A 23,175-nucleotide genomic window follows, 5' to 3' on the forward strand; every position below is an offset into this window, starting at 1 on the left:
AAGAAAACTCCAGTCCACATGGCTTCATCAGTTAGTTCTACCAAACATAATACCAAACCTTCACAAACTCTTTCAAATATAGAGGAGGATAGACTTCCCAACTCATTTGATGTAGACAGCATAACCCCAGTACTTAAGCCTGACAAACATATAATTAGAAAGGAAAATTGCAGAATAATATTCATCATGAACATAGATACAAAATTCCTTAACAAAATATTATCAGTCAAATTTGGCAAACTATAAAGGGTAATGTTGTTTAATCCATGAGTTCAGGGTTGGCTTTGAGAATCAATTAGTGTAATATACCACATTAACAATATTAAAGGGAAAAAGCTCATGTGACAACTCAGTAGATGCCCAAAAAGAATATAACAAAATCCAATAATCTTTTATGATTAAAAACTCACAGTAAACTAATGGTAGAAGGGAACTTTCTCAGTCTGATCAAAGGGCATCTAAAAACCTACAGCTGATGCCATACTTAATGGTGAAATATGAATCCCTTTTTTCCCCTATGATCCGGAAATGGGCAAGAGCTTTCACTTTCACCACTTCTGTTCGACATTGTTCTGTAGATCCGAGCCATTTTAATAAAGGTAGGAAACAGAAATAAAGGGTACATAGATCAGAAAGGAAAAAGTAAAACTGTAATTTTTTCACAGACAATATGATTGCATGTTTTGAAAATCTAACAGTAGAATCTACAAACTACTAGGGCTAATAAGCAAATTTAGCAAGATCATAGGACATAGGTCAAATTCAAAATTTTAATTGGGATAATAATATTTGCAGTGTATTTCAATTTCAACTGAAAATACTTCAGTTTCAACTGAAATGAATTAAGATGAATGAAGAATTTTAAAGTAAAAAAAATCAAACATCTAGGAACAAATCTGACAAAAGATGAGACTGGGGACAATACTTGCATAATATGTATCGTTTTTATCTTTTTTAACCTTAGAGATTTCTATTACTTTCCTGTAAGCTTAGGAATGTATTAATTAGCATGCGTGTTGTAATTTATCCAGCATCCGGATATTTTGTGTAAAAGGTATTTCAGAACATTAGTGCATGAGTCTGCCAGAAGTAGAAGTCAGTTTTTTCACTTTTCAGATTACCTGTGAGATACAACAGTTTCCTGAGCAACATGAGGTGGAAATACAGTTCTAGCATGATAGTGACTACCTTACTTCACACTTAGGCAAAATTGTTTAGTCAAAACCTGTCTAGTTACCCCTTCAGACATAAAGCCTGTACTTACTGCTTCCCCAGGTAGGACGCATGACTGCAAAGCAGTAGGTTAACCTCTGGAAATAATGTCGGCATGGTATGTGTTTTGAGGTGTGAGCCTTCCTATAAGTGGGGCTCTGGCTATATACGTGTTATGTATAGACCCATTGTGTGCATGTACCTTTTCATGACTGTGTAGCCACATGTATTCACAGATAGTGTTTTCAAATAAGGTGTATTTTCTGGTAAGAATGAAGAGTTGAAAATAAGTAATATTTTAACTTAAACTTAGAATTCATTGTAATATTTGGATGCAAGACATGTGAAAAAATGACTAGTGTTTATTAGCAGAGCAGGTTTAACTTACAAAAGGATGTGGCTATGATTTATGCTATTGAATATTGGTGCTTTTAATGAGAATTCGTTTCTCTGAACTACCATTTGGTAATACTTTCTGCACAGGATGAGAATGTGAATTTCATGCCTCCTTATGGCTTCAACCACTCAACCACACAGAGCAGGGTAGGGCAGGGACATCCTCTAGTGGAGTTCAGGGGCTTTTATGACCTCAGGCTCTATCCTTTTGGTTGAGTCCATCCTCAGGGATGAGAAACAGAAAAGAAAAGAATGAAAAAGAAGAAAAACAAAAAGCAGAGGAGGAGGGTGCAAAAAAAGAAAGAAGAGAAAGATACACTGAAAAGATGTGACTAAATGCTACCAATATAATCATAAGGGCATCAAGTGGCACTAGCCTCCTGGCTTCTCATCTGCCTCTCTAGAGCTGTTTGTGGTCAAAAGAATATTGGTGCCATCACTGCTTCATTTTATGACTTCAAACAGGTTTTTTAATATCCTTTGGCCTCTTTTTAAAAGTGAGATGATAGTGTGTATTTTGTGTTTTTATGAAAATTAAATGATATAGTGCTTATAAAACATTTAGCAGAGTTTCTGTTATATCATAAACACAAAATAAATGGTGATTAGTATTATGATCTCAATACCACATCTTCTAGCCACAAAAATCACTTTTTAACATTCTCAGTCTAGTGTGTATTGATACTTTTGTGAAATGCAATTGTAACAAAAATGGATTACCATAATAAGTAAAAATACACAGAGACATAAATATAAGCCCTCAATTTTATTCTTAAATTCAATTGACATAAAATATCTATCAAATTGTTGTAGAAGTTACTAAGCACTTTTAATTTCTGAATTTATTTTATCATGAACTAGTAACAGTGTGCAGATGGGCATTGGTCCATGGACCACACTTTGAGTACCACTGCTCTGTGAGGAGCAGATCTATGATGGCTGTATATATATTAGGATAAATTTTGGTAAGGGAAGGGCTTGGAATTTCTTAGAAGTCTATGCTAGGGTTGGGGGTTATGATCCAAGCTGGCAGCTCCCCCCGCCGACTAATGCATTCATTTGCACACATGACCCTGATTGTTCCAAACTCTGGAACGTCTTCTCTAAAGGAAATTCTCATCAAAAAGTCCTATGAAGGAGTGGTTTCTTCTGAAGGTGGCAGAGTTATCCAGAAATCTATGAGGTGAGCAGTTAGAATTGAGAAGTAGCCAAATAGTTTACTAATGTTTGGTAACATAGACTTTGTCAAAAGACGTACTTTTCTCCTCTCTGAACTTCACTGGTATTCCTTCCTTTCTGGTGTTGATTTATATTATCCTTGACCCAAATACCTGTTTTGAGTTAACATCCCAAGGTGATAAAATATCAACAGCGAGAGTCATCCACTCACAGTGCTTTATACTTTAAGTGAACTAGCTACTTTGGGGCTTCAGATTCAAATTCAGCTTGTGTATATTTAAGATGTACCATGCTCCACACCATGATGGGTACCTTTGCTCTTTTGAGCCCATTGACACAACAGCTCAGTGAGGTTGTTTTTATCAGTGCCATTTATTAGGAAATCAAGCCTCAGAGAGCTTGAATGACTTTCCCATGGACTATCATTCAAGCTAGGTGTACTGAGTCTAAATACAGTTCTTTTAAACTATAGTACATGTTTAATTATCTCTCAGAACATCTTGTTTCTTTGGTTGTGTATGTATTATTACAGAGTCCTCATTGGAAAGTGCATAGCCTACATAGTCCTAAACAGTAATGTCCACCACATGCCAGCCTTTCAGGAGAACATCTTTGCTTGTACATCACCTGCTTTTGTAACATTTGTCTCTAAGAGACACTGAAATTTTCAGTGAGATAATAATTAATTACATTTTCACAAAGAACCCCACTTAACTGTAAGACAAGCTAAAGAAGATGGTGATTTATTAAATATCCTCAACTTGAGAAAGATTTCTGAATACAAGATGATAACCATCAACTTAAGTGAGACTGCAGAAGGATAAGGTCTCAATTGCAGTAGAAAATATTTAAGTAGAATACACTAAAGAATTTCCTGCCATGATTGATGCTTTACAGCTTTGGAGTGGTTTTGAAAGTTCATGTTCTAAGAAAAGGTGCAGATTTTAGTTTTAGATTTGGTTGAGAATTAATTCTTGGAGGTTGAGGAATTGATCACACTACAAGTAGATAGGATATGCAATGGTCATGACTCATAATGTTAACGTACCTCCAGAGAAAAGAATGTATAATTCTGCATGTTCTGTTACCTTTATTCATTCATTCAACAAGTATCTGTTGAGTTCCTTCTAAGTACCAGGCACTGTTCTGAGCACTGAGGATATAATGGTGAACATGGCAGAAGAGACCCCCTTTTTCCCCATAAGACATTCTTATGGGAAGACATAAAACCAAATAGTTGAACAAGGTAATCTTTTAGCAACAAATGTTATTAATAAAATCAAACAGGTAGTTGTAATAGAATATGACAGGTAGTGGGATTACTAATTTTGGTTCTGTGATCAGGGAAGGTTCCCTGAAGTCAAGGAGACAGACAAGAGTCAGACTCATGTAGGTTCTCGTAGACAACTGTGGGATGCCAGGGGAGAGTCTTAAGCAGGAGGGTAACATGACTTATTTTAAAAGTCACTCCTTATTTTTCTTCTATGAGGGAAATAGGGGGATTGGGGCAAGGGTAGAAACAAGAAGTGAGTTAGAGAGGTTACTTCAGGCTACCGAAGGTAGGAAGCATCCAGGCAAGAGAGCAGAGTAGCTTGGACTCAGGGGACAGCAGTGGAGTTGGAGAGAGGCAGTTGGATGGCTAGGAATTGGATTGGATTGGGGTTGCAGTGAGAGGAAGGGGAGAATTGAAAGTGACTCCTAGCTTGGCTGATATTCTTTACTGAGGTGGGACAGTCTAGAGGAGGAGGGATTTGGGGGAGAAATCAAAAATTCGATTTTGGCCATGTTAAGTTTGGGATGCCTGTTTGCCATCCCAGTTGCCGATCACAAGTAGACAGTTGCATAAACGTGTTTGGAGCTCATTGGTGAGTTGGGGCTGGAGCTATAGATTTGATGATATAGAGATGAGGTTGATTCCGTGGGCCTGTACAGGATCATCTGGAGGAAGAATGGCTAGAGGAGAAGACCTAGGCCTGGATGCTGAGGCATTCCCATGTGTCAAGGAGAAGGAAAGAGATGGAGAAGAAGCAAAGCAGAGAAGCCTAAGAGAAGAAGTTTCTTTCTCCTGAAAGAATAAGCTGGAGTCACACACCCACACGTGCCCCCCACCCCTTGTTGACCCTGCACATCCAGGACCCGGGACTGAGACACGGCACAGGCCCCACTCTCTCCACTGGACACAGTCTTGCCTCTTGTTCCAAAATCCGAACCTGCTCTGTGTCCGGTGGTTGCCCCTACTGTGTGGTGCCCTTCGTTCACTTAGTAAACGTCTGTTGAGCAGCCCATCTGTGCTGGGACCGTGGGTGTAACACTGAATGAGAACAATTCGACACAGTCCCTGCCCTCAGAGAGTTTATAACATAATAATAGGGTCACCAACAAGTGGACAATTACATTGAACAGAAATGGTTGAGGTACAGCTGCTATAGACTGTGAGACTCGGGCAAGTGTAGCTGCTGTTCTAAGCCTTGATTTTCCGTCTGAGAAATGGAACTAAGTTTGAGGAGCTTTCTGATAGACCCTGAGGATGTGAATGGATGGATGTGTGAATGAAAACTCCTGTGTAGCCCCTCATGGAACATCTAAAAGGGCAGTGAGTGGGGAGGCCTGGTCAGCCTCTCTGTGTGGCGAGCTCACGTTTGGTGGGTTAGCCTACAGCAAGTCTCTACCTTTTCCTTCAGATGTCTGCTCCTCTCCCCACCCTTCACCATTGCTGTTCTGTCAGCTCTGGGCCTTCTCTTTGGTTCTGCTTGTCCATCCCAAAGCAGAAGAAGGGGCTTATTTTAACGAAGAAGGATCCTTTGATGCTGAACCAAGAAGATTTGACCTTCCTGAGAGGCATCTTTAATGTTTAAATGCTCTGGGGAGGTGGAACAAAGGATTCTGGGAAATTCAAAGTGCCCACACAGTGTTCAGTGTATAATGGCTGAACTTGGTAATAAACTCTCAGCCACTCCCTTGAACCCAGCCGCACCCACTCCTCACGTGCCTCAGAACCTTTCGGGGAGGGTACTGATTGCGGCAGCTTCTCAGAGAAATGCAGGAAGTGTCTCTGAAAAGAACACAGCCATTTGTTCTCTGTCAAGATGCCTCTTTCATACTGTAATTAGAGTGCTGTAGGGGGGTGGAAATGGGGGAGAAGGAGGAATATGAAACGCTCTTACTTCCCCTCGTGGCTTATTCTTCCTGCACCGCAGGGCTTTGAACTCACTGAAATATTGTGACTGAAACACACACTGTTATATGCACAGAGAGGGAGAAAGCGACATGTGTGCCCCTGAGTTTCTGCCTCCATGGTGTCTATGTGCTAAAGTGAGAGGGTACAGCCTGGGGGGGAATTCAACAGAGTAGGGAGATCAGAATTCTGCCTTGTAACCCTGTGCTTCTCCAAGAGTCACGTTGAACTGATTTAGCCTGTATCCCAAGTTTTAAAGAAGAATGAACACATTCTTCAACATAAATTCTGGCAATATTTCTATGTTCACATCTGGAAACGAAGATAGGAATAGTATATACCTAAAAGTGTCGTGAAAATGAATGAAATAATAGAAGTAAAGCAGTTAGAACAATGCCTGTGGCATACAACACATTAAATATGTGTTAAAAATGTGTTTCTATTATTACAATTTTTAATCTAGGGGGTTTCATTTTTACGAAGAAAGGTAGTGGTCATTGATTATATTAGACACACAGTAAAGATCATTATTTTGACATGCTTATATATTTTGAAAAGTAGACTTTGGGAAGAATTTTTGCATTTTCTTACTATTTCTTTAGATGAAACTGAGGCACAGTAGATATGTTAAACTGCTTTTCATTTTAAAAAAAAAGAGTCAGTTGATCCTTCAGGGCTTTATTTTTCCAATCGGAAAAATGGGGGTAAAAGTGTGAGGGCCCCTTAGTTTCCTTCCTGAAAAGTTGTAAGGACAAACTTGTGAGAACTCAAAACTTTTCACTGTGTTCTTAGTACCTGCTACTCCATGGTCATCTCTGATGATAGAAGGAAATGATAAAGCTAGTTGGAGTGAAATAGTGCAGCATTCAAGAATGTTTGTGGGGTTTTGTTTTGAATTGTATTTGCAGCAATAGCTAAAACAATTTCTTGATTATATCTTTCTGAAAAATCAGATAACATCTTTCTAGCACCTGCGGGCAGGGGAGGAGAAAGCAGGGTGTGGAAGGAGTCTAGGATGGCTGTTTCAGTCACAGCAGATGATTTTTGAAGCAGCTGGCTGATCTCGTGTGGATAACAGAGAATTGGTGCTATTGGACCCAATGGTCTTTCATATAAATGTGTCAGGATATCCAGCTGACTTGATACACAGCTGAACTCCTGGTCTGCCCCCCAGAAACTGCTCTTCTCCATCTCAGTTATTTGAACTCCATCCTTCTGGTTGCTCAAGCTAAAAAACCTTGAGGGTCATCTTTGACTCATGTCTCTCTTATATTCCACATTCAATGTGCCAGCAAGTCTTCCTAGCTCTACCTCACAATATACCCAGAATCCCGCTATTTCTCAGTGTCCCCACTCCTCCCACTCTGGCCAAGGCAGTCATGATCTGGAAATAACCTGGGAGGTCTCCTTGCTTCCGCCTTTAGCCCTCGTCAGTCTGTTCTCAACAGGGCAATCAGAGACATTCTTTGAAAACTTTAATCAGGTCACATGAGTTCTCTGCTGCAAACCGCCTCCCCCCACCCCATGGTTTCCAGATCACACCAAGTGAAAGTCAGGTTCTTATCCATGGTCTACCTGGTCTAGCCTCCCACCTCCATGTGGCCTGTTACGCACTCTGACTTCATCTCCTTCATTTTCTATTTATTCCGTCCAGCGTGGCCACACTGGCTCCTTTCAATTCTTCGGAAGCTCCTCCAGGATGTTCCTGCCCCACAGCTTTGCCCTGCCTGTTGCCTCTTCTGGAATGCTCTTCCTCAGAAATCTGCATGGCTCACTCTCTCACACTTCTCCTGTCATTTCTCAAGTCTTCTCAGCGAGGCCCTTCCCAGCCACTGTACCCCCAACCCCAGACCCTATCCCCATACTTACTATTCCTCTTCATGCTTTGTTTTTCCCTCAGCACTTATCAGTATATAACATACTTTTTATTTGTACTTATCTTTGTTATTATTGTCTGTCTCCTCTACTGGAATGTAAGCTCCATGAGGCCAAGGATTATTACTTTTACGTTTGCTGCTGTATCCCCATATGCTAAAGCAATGCCAACCATGTAGTAGGCACTCAATAAATTATATTTTGGAAGCAGAATAAGTAGATAGGTAGATAGATAGATAGATAGATAGATAGATAGATAAGGACCTTGATAGTAGTTTGTGTGTATTATGATACATTCTTAGGAATGTCAGCAATACTTACAATAGGCACTTGGAATACCTATTCTATGCTGGATACTATACTTTGCACTTTCCATCTATTATTTAATTTAATCCTCACAATGCTTTGAGAGAGGTACAGTGTTTATTCCTACTTTACAAACGAGGAAACTGAGACTCAGAGAGGTTAAGAACTTGCCCCAGGTCCCTGACGGAGCCGTGATTTAAACCCAGTTCAGTCACATTTCAGAACTTTTAATCATTATGCTGTAACAGTCTGGATTATACCAACTTCAAGGTTAAAAAGCAAAACAGGAAACATAGCTCCCTCATTATGTCCTTTATGTTAGTTGCCAGGCCTTCCCCTGCATCTGCTCAAACAAATAAATAAACGAGATCTCAATGTCAAGAAGAACAAGGAAAAAAAAAAAAAAAAAAGACCGAGCAAATTTCCCAAGATCCTAAAAGAATCTGCCTCTTTGAGTTCTCATGACTGAAATATCACGAAGATGTGGAGTGGCACTGGCTTTGGAACTTGGAGATCGAAGTGATGGGTCAGGTCAGCCTCCGAGCACCCTGTTAATCTTGGGCCAGCAAGCCCTCTGACCTCTCTGTGCCTTAGTTTCCTTGCATGTAAAAGGCGACACTTGGGGAAGTGGTCTGTGAGGTCCTTCCCACCTGATATTCTGGCCTGTGAGACTCGTGGCCTTTCTTTCATTGCTGTGGGTATAGCGTGGAGGAGTGAGGGTGGGCTGTAGTACTCTGTGTAAGGCCATTTATTTACCTTCACTGCTTTAGGGAAGGACTTCTGCTCATTGGAGCCCCTGATCTCTAAGGAGAAGCGACACAGTATGATGCAGTGCCTGAGTTAATGCATCCCTCACCCTCCTCTATCCCCATCCATTCTGCTTATTAGAGTCAACACTGGATGGCATTTAGAGGACCGGGTGCTGTTTTGGCCTTTATTTTTTGACAACCTAAGTCTCCTTAAATCCTTTCTGGAACAAATCAAGGGATAAGGTGTAAATAACTGTAATACAGCTGAACTGTGTGACCTTCAGTAAGGTATTTACCTTCTCTGAGCTGTGTTTGCTCCTCTGAAAAAGGGGAGAAAATGTTCCCCAGGCTCCTAAGTACACTGAAAGACTGTTTTACAATCCCCTTCCACCCCACCACACCCATGCCATTCTCCAATGAAATCGAAATGAAAACACTGCCAACACACAATTGCCTATCTGACCTCCCCCAATTTCTTTGTTAGTTTTAGAACAGTTAGGGTCAAAGGGTTTTTTTTTTTTTTGATGTCTAACCCAAATTCCTCTTTCCTAAAACAAACGTGTTACAGGAAGACTGGCAAGGTTCCACTGGGGCAGTGAAACACTTTGGAAATATGGGCTTTGAAGATTAATAGAAATATGACCACGTGGCCATTTGTGAGCTTGGCAGTCTGTCCACATATGCTTCTGCGTGCCAGTGTGAGCATGTGTGCATTTGTGCCAGTGTGTGTGTGATGAAGCGTACAAGTGCGTACAGGAGTGTGGGTAAACAGATCTTTGAGTCACAGGGGCCAGCCCCTCCTGGCGGGCTTTGTCTTCCTTTTGGTTGCCATGACAACAGCGAGGGCCTCTGCATCCGTAAACAAAGCTCCCTATGTGGACTGAACCAGGAAGAGGGGTCTGGAGCTAGAAGACAAAACTGGGAGCCATCTAATCCTCCGACAGCGTGTTTCTTGTCACAGCAGACCTACCGGAACATCTTCGCCACTAGGTAAATATAGAGATACCTGTTCAGGTGCCCTGTGATCCTGAGGTAACATAACATGGGCAGGAATTTCCAATTGGAGCAAGGCTTCAGTGAACCTCACTCCTAATCCCCAACAGTTAGTCATCTCATAATAAATTCTAGCAATGTGAGTGGTCAAAGCCCCTCCCATCACCCTCTGGACCAAAACCAATCAATCACCTTAATTTATCAATATACAGATGAGCCGCTTTTTGAATTATCTATGGCTCCTTTATAGGTTCAGAAGTTCATAAAATATAAATTAATTTTAATATTAACCTAAATGTGACTTGAAAGACAACTCTGCCTCCTCCCCACCACCCACCCCCTAGTCAAACATGATAAACACACATGGATGTTGTACCTTGTCTGAGATTATCTACATCATTCTTCCACTTTATCTAATTGTGAATAATATGGAACTGGCTATGTATGAATAGTTGATTTGTACAAGTTATGCCTCTCATGTAAACTGCTAAAAAACAAAAGCAGTCACAAATGTAAATTCACTAACTCAGACGTAAGAAGAAAATTGTACGTAACCGTGCAGTATGGGGAGATCAGCCTCCTTCTTCGTTCCGGTAACTGAGGTTTAAAAACCCAAACCTTGCATACACATGAGACAACCAGAATAGAGTCTCAGCTGTGCTCATCTCCACGTCATCATTCTTCCATCTATGTGACAGCTGTGTTTTGAGGGGAACTGCCAGTTCTCCTGCCAGGAAAAAAAAAAGACAGCCAAAAATTATGGATAACAGAATTGGGTAAGAAATATTTGAATGAAATGCAATGGATTTCCGCCCCCCCCAGTTTTATTGAGATATAATTGACAGATAACATTGTATTAGTTTAAGTTGTATGAGTTCAATATTTGTATGTATTGTGAAATGATCACCACAGTAGGTTAACATTTGTCACCTCACATAGTTACATTTTTTTTCTTGTGATGAGAACTTTGAAGATCTTCTCTCTCAGCAACTTCAAAATACACAGCACGATATTGTTAACTACTGTCACTATGCTATGCGTTACATCTCCAGAACTTACTTATAACTGGAAGTATGTACCTATTGACCACCTTCACCCATTTCCCCCACCCCCTAACCCCACCCCTGGCAACCACCAAAATGTTGTTTCTATGAGTTCAGTTTTTCTAAAATTCCACAAATAAGTGAGATCATACAGTACTTGGCTTTCTCTGTCTGACATATTTTACTTAGCATAATGCCTTCAAGGTTAATCCATATTGTCCCAAATGACAGGATTTCCATCTTTATTATGGCCAAATAATATTCCATTGTGTGTGTGTGTGTGTGTGTGTGTATATATATATATATATATACACACACATATACACACACCCCACATTTTTTTATCCGTTCATCTCTTGATGAGTACTTAGGTTGTTTCCATGTCTTGGCTATTGTAAATAATGCTGCAGTGAACCTGGGGGTATATAATGTCTTTGAGAGAGTAATTTCAATTCCTTTGACTATATGCCCAGAAGCGGGATTGCTAGACCATATCATAATTCTATTTTTAATTTTTTGAGGAACCTTCATACTGTTTTCCATAGTGGCTGCACCAATTTATATTCCCACCAACAGTGCAAAAGGGTTCCATTTTCTCCACATCCTGACAGTTATCTCTTGTCTTTTTGACAGCTTTTCTAATACATGTGAAGTGATAGCTCACTGTGGTTTTGATTTGCATTTCCCTGATGACTAGTGATGTTGAGCACCTTTTCATGTACCTGTTGGTCATTTGTATGTCTTCTTTGGAAAAATGTCTATTTAGTTCCTCTGCCTATTTTATAATGGTATTTTTTTTTTTTTTTTTTTTGCTATTGAGTTGTGTGAGTTCTTTATATATTTTGGATATTAACCCCTTATCAGATATATGATTTGCAAATATTTTCTTCCTTTCCATAGGCTGCCTTTTCATTCCATAGGTTGCCATTTCATTGAATTTTTATCATTTTACAATCTCTTACAAGAATCCACTGAGGACTTCCAGACTAAAACAGATTTATTCCTCCTCTGGTTATGAGCAGGGGGGTTTCGTGTCTTTCTAATGGCAACATTGGCTGAAGAGGAAACTGAGACAGAGAGGTTTACTGCCCAGTTTATTAGCAGCAAAGGTTACCTGGGTACCTAGCTCTGAGAATTGACTTGGTGGTATTTATGCCACATCACATGGGGATTTATTTTTGTTTTCCTGAGTGTCTAGATGCATCCCAGCTTGAGTTCTGTTACATCTAGGGGTGTGGAAACACTGGATGGAGCAAATGAAAAGGAGCTGACTACCCATCCTCTTACCTTGAGCCACAGGCTAATGCCAAGTGCTCTTAGGGGACATGAGCACTCTTCTAATGTAAGCCAGATTTTTCTCCTTTTGAACTTCCTGTTGCTTGATCCAAGGAGACTGGATAAATTGAGTTAGCCATGGGGCCACTCTTTGAGGCACCTTTCATTAAGGAGTTTGGCAGTGGTCACCTAGATGGCTAAGTAAGGGAACGGCCATATATTTTTTTTTTTGGTTTGTTTGTTTTAAGAGTTTCTCTCTTTTTTTTTTTTTTTTAAACTTTTGGGTTTATTTGTTTATTTATTTATGGCTGTGTTGGGTCTTCGTTTCTGTGTGAGGGCTTTCTCTAGTTGTGGCAAGCAGGGGCCACTCTTCATCGCGGTGCGCAGGCCTCTCACTATCGCGGCCTCTCTTGTTGCGGACCACAGGCTCCAGACGCGCAGGCTCAGTAGTTGTGACTCACGGGCCCAGTTGCTCCGCGGCATGTGGGATCTTCCCGGACCAAGGCTCGAACCCTTGTCCCCTGCATTGGCAGGCAGACTCTCAACCACTGTGCCACCAGGGAAGCCCCCGGCCATATGTTTTATCTTTGCAAAAGCATCATCATCTGAATAACCCCAGGATAATCCTCTGTGAAGAGGAGAGAGTACTCAGGCCCTCAGGGAAGAGAGGGACCAGTGGGAGGAACACATTTCCCTTTCTTCCATCTGGCTGCATATATACTCACGAGACTGGCAGACATGTTGAATCTAAGGTTAGAATGATCGCTTATTTTGGGCAGGTAATAGAGCTGAATCCTGTTTGTCCCTGTGTTCTCCAGAATGCAATATGTGTATAAATAAATGGTGACTGTGATATAGACACAAAATCAAGCAGCACATCACTAGCTTGACTAATGCTACAAATTTGATACTAGGTCCTTATTAACCCAACACAGAGCAATGGATTTTTATGCTGCTCTCTCAATTAAAAAGATAGTCCTTTTAGAAAAAAACACAAAACTCTGTTTTTACGTCCTTACTTTCCTCAACCTTTGGCTGAAAAATAAATCCCTCTTGTGGATTTTAAATGTTGACTGCTACATAACATGGAAGACAGCTCAGGCCTCATAGAAACAGCACTTAATCTGGAATCAAAAGGCATTCATTTGAATTCTGGCTCTGCCTCCTGATAATTTGGGAGAAGTAACCTTTCTGAATCTCCCAGGGTTTTTGCAAATCTAAATGAAATAACTTACATGAAAGTGATTTAGAAAATAAAAATTTTACAAATGTGGCTTAAAAAGCTTAATATTTTATTTGTAATCTATGAAATCTACTATAATACTAGGCTGTGGATTAAACTTCATTGGTCCTTGATAGGATGTGATATGATTCAGCCTCTACTTGGCCTCATGGAACCTTCAGATTAGTCAGAGAGAAGCCATGGGCACAAACACTGTGATGGCAAGGGAGGGGGTTAAGAAGTGTCATGAAAGACACTGGTGCCAGACTTTCTGCCCTAGGCTCCCAACTGAAAAACAAAACAAAGCAAAACAAAACACAGAAGGCCACGTGCTATAGACAGTATGCTATGATCCAATTTTTGTAAATATAAATAAATAAATAAGGGCAAAGATAAAAAAAACAAAAAACACAGAAGGCCAAATGATAAACATAGTACAGAAGAACCCCAAACACAGCCCTTCTTCCCCCCACTGACATGCGGGAGCTGCTTAGGAAGTAGCCCCGTTGGTGCATACTCTTCTCTTTATTTCTTTTAGCCAAGAGGCTTCTTAAAAAGACCAAGCCAGATTTGTTGGGCTCTGGGCCTGTAAGATGCCAGGTGGGAGGGTGGGAGGAAATGGGGGCCTGCAGTGGCAGAGGAGAGCAGGGAAGCCAGCTGGTGAGACTGGAGCCAGGAAACTTCCAAATATACAGGGAGGTTAGGCTGCGGTGTCTTGGGCTATCCCACCGGAAATCGAGCCACGCGGTCATCCTGGGGGTCAGATAGAGGTGCCACACTGCATACTTCATAGCCGAATGCTACAGAGATTTTAGTGGAGCCAAACAAAGAAAAATAGTAGTGGCAGTGTCCAGGAGTTACCTGGCAACTGCTAAATTCCCGCTAGTTCACCTAGCTCCATTTGGGTCAGTGCAGAGATACTGTGCCCCTTCTTTTAAGCCTTTGGGAATCGGGTCAGAGCTGTCAGTGTGCTCCTCAAGTCAGCCTGGGTATCTTTAATAAAAAAATCTATTGAATAAGTACTATACGCCAGACCTAATCTAGTCCTGGAGGATGCAAAGTTGAGTAAGACAAAATGTTTTCAAAAAGGTCACATAGAGGGAGAGAGACAGTCACATGTACAACTCACCATAATAGAGGTCTGGCTGTAACATGAGCTGTGAAGAGGTAGAGGGAAGGTAGAAAGGAGGCCAGAAGACTGGGGGCAAGGGAGAGGGGGAGGGGAAAGCTAAACATTAGAGGTGACATTTCAACCTGGCCTTGAAGAAGGAGTTTAACAGACTCAGGCAGGTAAGAAGGGATTCTGGGCAGTGTGAATTAAACCTTGAGATCCCTCACTGCTTTTTCAGGAACTGTGGGAAGTGCGCTGTGTTTCGAGCGTGGCCGTGGTGGGCTACAAGTAGGCAAGAGATAGATCGGATTGATGGGAGGTGAGGTTTGAATGAAAGGTTCAGATCCAGCCATGAAGGCCTTTGAAGGGTCTGTTAGGTGTTTAGCAGCTGGTGGAGGAGACTGTGGAGGAGGGGAGGATAGAGTAGAGAGAAGAGGGAATTTAGAAGATCTGAGGGTCGTGGTTCCTCTTAGTGGCCGGCCACTTAACTCCCCTTAGATTCAGTTTTTGGGTTTTTGTTTTTTGAATTTTTGAATTTTATTTTATTTATTTTTTATATAGCAGGTTCTTATTAGTTATCTATTTTATACATATTAGTGTGTATATGTCAATCCCAACCTCCCAATTCATCCCACCACCGAGATTCAGTTTTCTGAGCTGGAAAATGGAGATGTTGGTAATCATGCAGATGCTAAAAGATTATTGTGTTCCCCTGCTCATAGCTTGCTTAAATTTTCCTTGTTCAATGTCTTGCTCAAAACATTGCCTCCTGCAAAACCCTCTTGGATTTCCCTAGAGCGTAGTTGGAAAATGAAGGCACATATATATGAAAAGATAAAGAAAGCAGCATATAAATATGCCACTGGGCCGGCCGATATGTGGGGAGCCTGGGCTCTTAGAGCAGACAGGCCTGGGTTCCAAACCTGGCTCCATCTCTTACCTGAACCTGAACAAGTTGTTTAACTTTTAAATCGAGGCTGAAAATACATGTTCTACCTTCTTCTCATTTTGGTTGTAAAGATTAAATGCACAAAATGGATGAAGGTGCTTGGAAATTAGAAAGTGCTCCATAAATGGCACTCACTGTGGTTATTATTTTCAGTTTGGAAGTGGTAAAATCCAGGGCACGTTTTAGAAAGATAACTGGAATAACTGTGAAATAGATGAAATGAAGGGAAGAGAGACAGGTGGTTGAGAGACCAAGTAGGTGCTATTGCAGTTGTCCAGGCAGGAAAGGGTGAGGTTCTGGACCAAGAGGCAGTAAGGATGAAGAGGGAGGGTGGATCCAAGTGCCATTCTGAAGATAGAACCAACAGAACAATGGCATTGATCAGACAGGAAGGATAGAAAGAAGACAAAGAACCAAAGGTAAGAACTTTGGTAGATGGTGACGCCATGAACCAAGCTAGCTCTTTGTTACTTTCTAATTGCTGAAATCCAGAAGGGCAGGTGAAAAAAGGAGGTGTCCCAGGGCTTAAGTTCTGTTACCCTGACTCTCGCTGGCCCTGCTCAACTCTTCCTTCCCCCACAGCAGCCTTAGGAGAACCCACTGAGCTTGAAACCAGGCCCAGGAGAACTTCTCCTACCCGTGTGCCTTGTCCCCATGCCCTTAGCCTGATTGTGACCATTGTAAGGTGTCTGTGCCCGAGGAATCTATCTCTGTCTTGGAAGCAGGGCCTGTATGAGACCCAAACCTGTATCCCTCTGCCTCACGGTAGACTGGCACCTCTCCTTTCCCTGCACTGGGGCTGGGGCACGGCCCTCAGCCCCTGGCTCATTTTCTCCTCCCTGGACGTGAGGGAGTAGGTGGCAGGACCCGCAGTGGGTACTAGACTCTCTTATCTTCAGGCCGGTGCTCTTTATTGATGGGCAACACCTTGAATAAGTGGAGCAGCTTCCAGGGCAGTAGGAGAGTGCGTGAGCCGTGGCTGGGAGGCACTACGCTAGCAAGGGGTGGTCTGGCTGGAAGGGTGTTTGGTGATGAGACGGGCATTGGTGCAGAGGTGGTATCTGGAGGGGCCTGTTAGCAAATGAATATTTCTTGATCCCCATTTGCTCACTCGTTGAATCTGATCATCTTCCTCTCTGCCAGGGAACCCTCATTCCTCTTCTGTCTTCTTTTTCCCATGGAGCTTTCATTTTTGTTTTGTTTTTTTTAATCCTCTTGTGCCATAGAGTGGCTCTGGTCCCCTGTGCCTGTCAGTGGGCTCTGTCTTATCTCTGACCCTCATGCTGGCTTTTTCCGTCTGTCTCATTTTCCCCTCCACACCACCCCATCTTCCTACTGTCTTTCTACTGGAGCCACGTGCCCTTCCTCTGTCCTTACCTTTCTTGTTTAATCTCGACCAGCCATCTTCAAACAGCATTTCAGCCTTTCTAGGCCTCAGTGTCATGGTCTTCCGTGGCAGCCCGTACTGAGCGCCACAGGGTACAGACCACCAGAGGAAGCACAGCATAATGGGTAGAGTTCAGGTCCCAGCAAGTTACTTCCCTCCCCTAAACCTTGATTTCCCCATCTATTAAATAGGAATTTTAATAGTGCTTACTTCATAGGGTGATTGTGAGGATTAAATGAGTTAATGGGTATGAAAAACTTCATATGGGCTGGCACTTAATCATTAGTCAATGTACATTAGTCACTGTTGTTATTAAGAGCAGAAAGGGTAGCTGGGCCCCTCAGAGGGTGAAGGGCTTCCGTTGTAGCCGGAGAGACATAACATAGCATTCTGGAACCTAGCTGGTCACATTACTAAGTCAATACCTTTCAAAATAGAGCAAGCAGAGAGCATTAGTGCTGACTGGAATGAAACTGATCTGCGAAGGCTTCCTGCAGGAGGCTGAACAAAGTGCATTTCTGTGCAACATTTTAAGGAGATCCCCGTTGCAGCCTGGGACAAAGGAAATGGGGTATACACAGTGCCTGTTCAAACATGCTCTCTCTCCTGCTTGTTTCACCCTTTTTTTAGTCATGGCACTTCCCAAACCTAGTGAATCTTATCTGCCTTGTGCACAGGGAATTTGCCAAAGAGAGAGAGAGAGTGGAGAACCGGAGAGCTTTCATGAAACTGCGGCGCCAGCAGCAGATCGAGCGTGAGCTAAATGGGTACCGCGCCTGGATAGACAAAGCAGGTAAGGCCTGGGGGCTGGAGGAGGTTGGTGATGGACTGCCCAGACATCAGGGACCTGACCCAGTTCCCACTCCCAATACTTCCATTCAAAGGGGCAGCCTAGACCAGAGCAGAGAGAAGCTCGAGATGACTTGTTGGCTTTTTGGATTCCCCGCTGGTCCCTTTTTCTCCCTCTGGAGTCTGCCCCTGTCTTCAGCCAAACGCCTTTCACGAGGCAGGCATTTTAGCAAGGTGAACTGAGTAAAAGGCAACATAACCCAATGCTAGAGCTGAGTTTGGGCTGATGACATTCTATACTACTACTGTTACTACTAATAATAACAGTCTGTTCATTCCACAAATATTTATTGAGAGCTTACTTTGTGCCAAGTCCTGTTCTAGGCACTTAGGATACAGCAATGAGCCAGAGCTCTACTGTTTTTTTTTTTTTTTTGACCATGCCACGCGGCTTTCAGGATCTTAGTTCCCCAACCGGGGATTGAACCCGGGCCCCCCCACCCCCTGCAGTGAAAGTGCTGAGTCCTAACCACTGGACTGCCGGAGAATTCCCCCAGAGCTCTACTCTTGTGGAGCTCATTACCCTGTAGCTGGGGAAGACAGCGATGAACAAAATAATAACTTTTGATAAGGTGATAAGTACAGTGAAAACAGATCAAGGTAGGGTTAGGGGTTTAGGGTAGGTTGCAGTCTTCAACAGAGGGTCAGGGTAGACCTGGGTGAGGACAGATTCTAAAGAGATGAGGGCATGAGCCACAGGGAGCTCTGAGGGAAGAATACCCCAGTGCCCCGGCTCTAATGTGGGAGGGGCCAGGAGCCCTCCAGGAATAGCAGGAGGTGTGAGCAGGGGAAGGCGTCAGGAGTAAGGATGAGGGCAGCTGTGGTGGGAGCTGAGGCAGTAGATTGTGTATGACCTTCACGGGCCATTGTAAAGTTTGGGGCTTTCCGGTGAGTAAGGCAAGAACCACAGGAGGGTCTTGAGCAGAGAAGGGACATGCTCTGTTTGAGATTTTGAAGGAGACTTGGTTGCTGCACTGAGAACAGACAGTAGGAGGACAAGGCCAGAAGCAGGGAGACTGATTGTGAGGCTACTGCAGCGAGGCAGCTAATAGATGATGGTGAGAACTGGCTTTCCCTGCTCCCTGCACTGTCGCCGGCTCCTCACTCCGGTGGCTCAGCCTCGGGAAAAATTCTTGCCCAGCCCTGAGGATAGGTCCAGATTTATCCCGATTTCATTAATCCACGGAGCCCCCAGAGGCAAGTTTGACTGTGGCTCTGCTGCTTATGAGGGGCATCGATCACCCCCCATCTGTCAGTAAAAAGGATGTATTTCATTTCCTTATTCTTTTAAAGGTTGCGTTGCATTGGTGTTGTATATCTTCCTGAGCAAAAGAGTAAAAATTTTTTTAATAAAAAATACACATGATAGTCAGCATCTTCGCTCTATTCCTGGTAGAAAGCAGAGAACAAAGAGGTCTCTCAGGAAAAATTTGGAATAGGATTGGATACTTAGATGCCTGACCCTTATTCTTCTCTAAGCTTTGGAATGATGCTATGACTCTTATTCAGATCACAGCACACAAAAGCTCTCTCAGTTCAGGAGTCAACTCTTGATTATCTTTCAGGGGTGAGAGGGCATGTGTGATGGAAAGTGCCATGTCAAACCCAGATAAAAGCCACCTCTCATTTGGGACTATCTGCATTCCTTTGTTGCTTCTGGAAGCAAGAGCCATGGGAGTGGTGATTGTACTTCCATTTTGCCCTTTCTCCTCTGAGGCTCTTGTGTGGAGGTGAATGTGAATCTCCCCTCCCTCTTCCCGGAACAGTATCTCAGCAGATTTGCCTGCAGGCCAGGCCGGCAGCTTGAAGTTCCCAACTGCCCTTGGCTTCCTGGGCAGGGGAGCCATCTGACAGACCACCCTAGCGAGCAGGCTGGCAGCAGAGCTGGAAGACAACCCTCCCTGCCCTTCCCACGGCCCTGCTCAGGGTCAGGCAGCCCCGGATGCTGCTCTTTGCCGCTCTGCTTTTCAATCGCATGCAGAATCCCAAGGCACCACTTTCTTCCAGTTGGCAAAGCCAGCAATCTTCTCCTTCTAAGAAAAAAAGACGCACTGCGACGTCAAATTGTGCTTCCTGGCCCTTCCCTTTACAAGTGGAGCGTGAGTGATTCAGAGACATATGGGTTACATTTGCCTGGAAAGACATGCTCAAGTTCGAAAGCGAACTTGGCAAAAGGCATGGGGGGGGGATGGGAGGGCCGTTCCAGCCCATCCAGAGCCCTGGAGCGCTTCCCAGAGGTACTCAGCAGCACCTTACACCCTACGTCTGCCTTGGGGGTCCTCAGATCTGCTGATCCCAAAGCCCCGACACTGCACAGAGCGAAAAAGACTCTCTGGCTGAGGTCATTCATGTTGCTATGAGGTATTTTAACAAGTACCTAATTTGAAAAGGATGCCCTCCAAAAGCAAGTGCTATTAATGACTTTAAAACCCTCTTTGTCCTCATCAAGGAGCATCCCACCAATAACATTTAACCTGTTAACTTAGTTTTGCCAGAGGACTGTACTTAAAAAAGAAAGCTAAATGTTATGACTTTATAATGGCCATCCTGCATGGTACCCTCCGAGCCTCAAAATGTTCCCCTCCCTGGGAAATACATTATATACTCTCAGTTTTATATGCAGGTGGAATTATGGTAATAACTTTACCCTCTTATGCCTGTCCTTTTACTTGTTAGAAGTGCTTAAATTAAAGCATTGCTTCATAGACCCTGCTGCAAGCTTTTCCCCAGCAGCTGGGATCTTAGGGAATGATTGCTGGGGCCTCCAGCTCCCTCGCCTGTGGCTGAGACAGGGGCGGGGATCAGAACTCATCCACGCCACTCCCAATAGTTGGGCTCAGAATCCCAGCAGACATGGGACGGAAGGCTGTTTTGTTGGTAAGTGTGGAGGGATGTCAGTGAGGCACGTTCTAATAAGTCTCAGCAGAAAATAGTATCCTGCCAATGATGACACCACTGTGGAGTAGAGGCTGCTCCCGGGGAGGCCAAGACGGGCATCCAGGGGACTAAGTGGTTGTTTTCCAAATGCCAACAACCAAATACATCGTCCCAATGCCAACCAGGCCTTCCACTCCCTGACACCAGTTGGGGCGTCCAACAATTCAATTCAATTCTGACGCGAAGTTAGTGCAGACACCACAGGTGAAAGGCTCGATCCCACAAGCCTGCCTCTACTTTACACACCGGCCACAGTGGGGTCCCCAGGTGACCTGCGCCTCTTCCTGGCTGACTAAAACTTCAGAGGGCTCCAGATTTGATAATTAGTTAGAATGACTTACAGAACTCAGGAAAAACTACCACCAGTTTATTATGAAGGATACAAGTCAGTAACAGCCAAATGGAAGGGATACACAGGATAAGGTATGAGGGTGGGGTTTGGGGGGGCGTGCAGATCCTATGTGCCCTCTCCAGGCACGTAACCCTCCCATTACCCTGATGTGCTCACCAACCCATAAGTAACCCGGGCCCCGTCGTGTAGGGTTTTTAATGGAGGTTTTATGTAGACATGATTGATTAAATCATTGACCACTGGTGATTGAATAGTCTCAAGACCCTCTCCCCTCCTGCGAGGTGGGAGGGGGATGAGACTGAAAGTTACAACCTTCTAATCATGTGGTTGGTTTTTTGGGGGGACCAGCCCCCATCCTTACACTAACTAGGCCTCTCCCACAGTGAGTCATCTCATTAGCGTACAAAAGACAGTAAATTCCAAGGGTTTTGGAAGCTCTGTGCCAGGAAGGTGGACAGAAACAAAATATTTATATTTTATTATATCACAGGGACAAATTCATGATGGTCCCAAGCCTCTTCAGCTCAAGCTCTGCTCAACTAGGCAGGATGGAAGTGGTGGCGGGGAGAGGAAGCAAGCCCGTAAGCCCTGCTCCTCTCTTTGAGGGGGCCGTGAGCATCTTCCTCTGCCCCTTCCTTAAAGAAGTAGGCTAGAACCCAAAACATGGTCTCACCTTCAGAATGAAGGGGTAGGTGTTATGACCTAGGGGCTGGAGACAAGCAAAACTAAGGGAGCTCCTGCTGCTAGAAAAGGTTTAAGGAACCTGGATAAAAGAAAAAAACAGAAATGGAAATTTGTCATTCTTATCAATTTAGGGGATTTTAGTTAAAAAGATCAGCTTTCGCTCTCAGGGCTATTCTCCTAAACAGTGTATCAGAGACAGAGCTGAATCTTACCGCTCACCCCCCAACACCCCCTCACTGAAGACGTTCCTTTCTGTTCTGACGTTCGGGTGTTCCCTTCGTGACCCTTGATGTCTTGCTGATGCTGATGCCTGCGACCAGCTCTGAACTCTTTGCTCTCTCTCTCTGTTGCCCTGGAACCAGAGCCGTTCCTGAGGGATTTTCATTTTGCAAAGTAATTTGGCATTTACCGATAATTTACTAAACCATTTGTTTCCATATAGAGGAAGTCATGCTCGCTGAAGAAAATAAAAATGCTGGAACGTCAGCCTTAGAAGGTAAGGAAGTGCTCCAAGGCCTCATTCCTTTCGCATTTGCCCCCTCTTCTGCAGAGGCAATCTCTCTTGATCAAAAGAAGAGAAAGAAATAAAAGAGGGGTGCTCTGGGATTTGAAACGCAAGTCTCTCTGTCATAAAATCCCTCATGCTTTAAAACGAAGGGAATTGAGTCATGGATTTAAATGCTTTTTAAAGTGATGAAAATGAAATCCAGGAGTTGCTTTGTTCCAGGGCGTGTGATTGATACGGGCAATGAAAAAGCCATCATACCACCAATGGCACAGAAAGGGATCTTCTTTGACAATTTGTGGGGATCATCTTGGGACCACTTTCATTGGCAGGAAGTGACATTTGTTTGTGAAGAACCAGAACAAATAGATACGGAGTGCCTGTTACCTACTGCATTTAGATAAGCTCTAGCAAGGATTCGGGAGCCTTGTCCCATGGGATTCAAGAGCCTCGTGTGTCAGAGGTGCTGCTGAGCATGGGAGCCATGTTTCCGTAGACATCTGTGACTTCACTAACCCCGGCTCGGGTATTTAAAGGCAGGCGCCTGTGTCAGAGGGGCCTCTTGCCCACAGTCCTCAGTTCTGACCAGACTGATCCGGTTGTTCTTGTGTCCTCTCCCTGGCCTCCGCCTTTCCTGGTGTAGTGCTCCGAAGGGCAACCATCAAAAGGAGCCGGACGGAGGCCATGACGCGGGACTCCAGCGACGAGCGCTGTGTCGACATCTCCTCTGTGGGTGAGTGGAGGCCGTCAGATCTCCTTTCACTGGTCTGAACCTCCTCTGAAAGGGAACATCCTGTCTTTGGAGAAACACCACCAGGAGGAAGGGAGGCCAAAGAATCCAGAACTTTGGGATGTAATTAGGAAAAGGCGTTGGAGTCTAATCTAGTTGACAATGAATGACTTACAGAAAAAGATGGACCAGGGGATACTGTTTATGTGAAACATGGGGCTTAGGGCCAAGAATCCAACCCAGATT

General features: G+C 43.6%; 1 protein-coding gene across 3 annotated transcripts in view; it reads left to right on the top strand.

The window, feature by feature from the left end:
* Positions 1–23,175, top strand: part of CACNA1E (calcium voltage-gated channel subunit alpha1 E) — a 305,317-nt gene that overhangs the window by 199,745 nt on the left and 82,397 nt on the right. For all 3 annotated transcript variants that reach the window (XM_036833529.1, XM_036833538.1, XM_036833546.1), the window contains exons 8-10: positions 17,550–17,665; positions 22,137–22,190; positions 22,843–22,932. In XM_036833529.1, the coding sequence (XP_036689424.1) occupies positions 17,550–17,665; positions 22,137–22,190; positions 22,843–22,932 (260 nt within the window). The remainder of the gene's footprint in view (positions 1–17,549; positions 17,666–22,136; positions 22,191–22,842; positions 22,933–23,175) is intronic.

The sequence above is a fragment of the Balaenoptera musculus genome, chromosome 1 (genome assembly GCF_009873245.2).
Source record: "Balaenoptera musculus isolate JJ_BM4_2016_0621 chromosome 1, mBalMus1.pri.v3, whole genome shotgun sequence".
In the NCBI taxonomy this organism is placed as follows: Eukaryota; Metazoa; Chordata; class Mammalia; order Artiodactyla; family Balaenopteridae; genus Balaenoptera; species Balaenoptera musculus.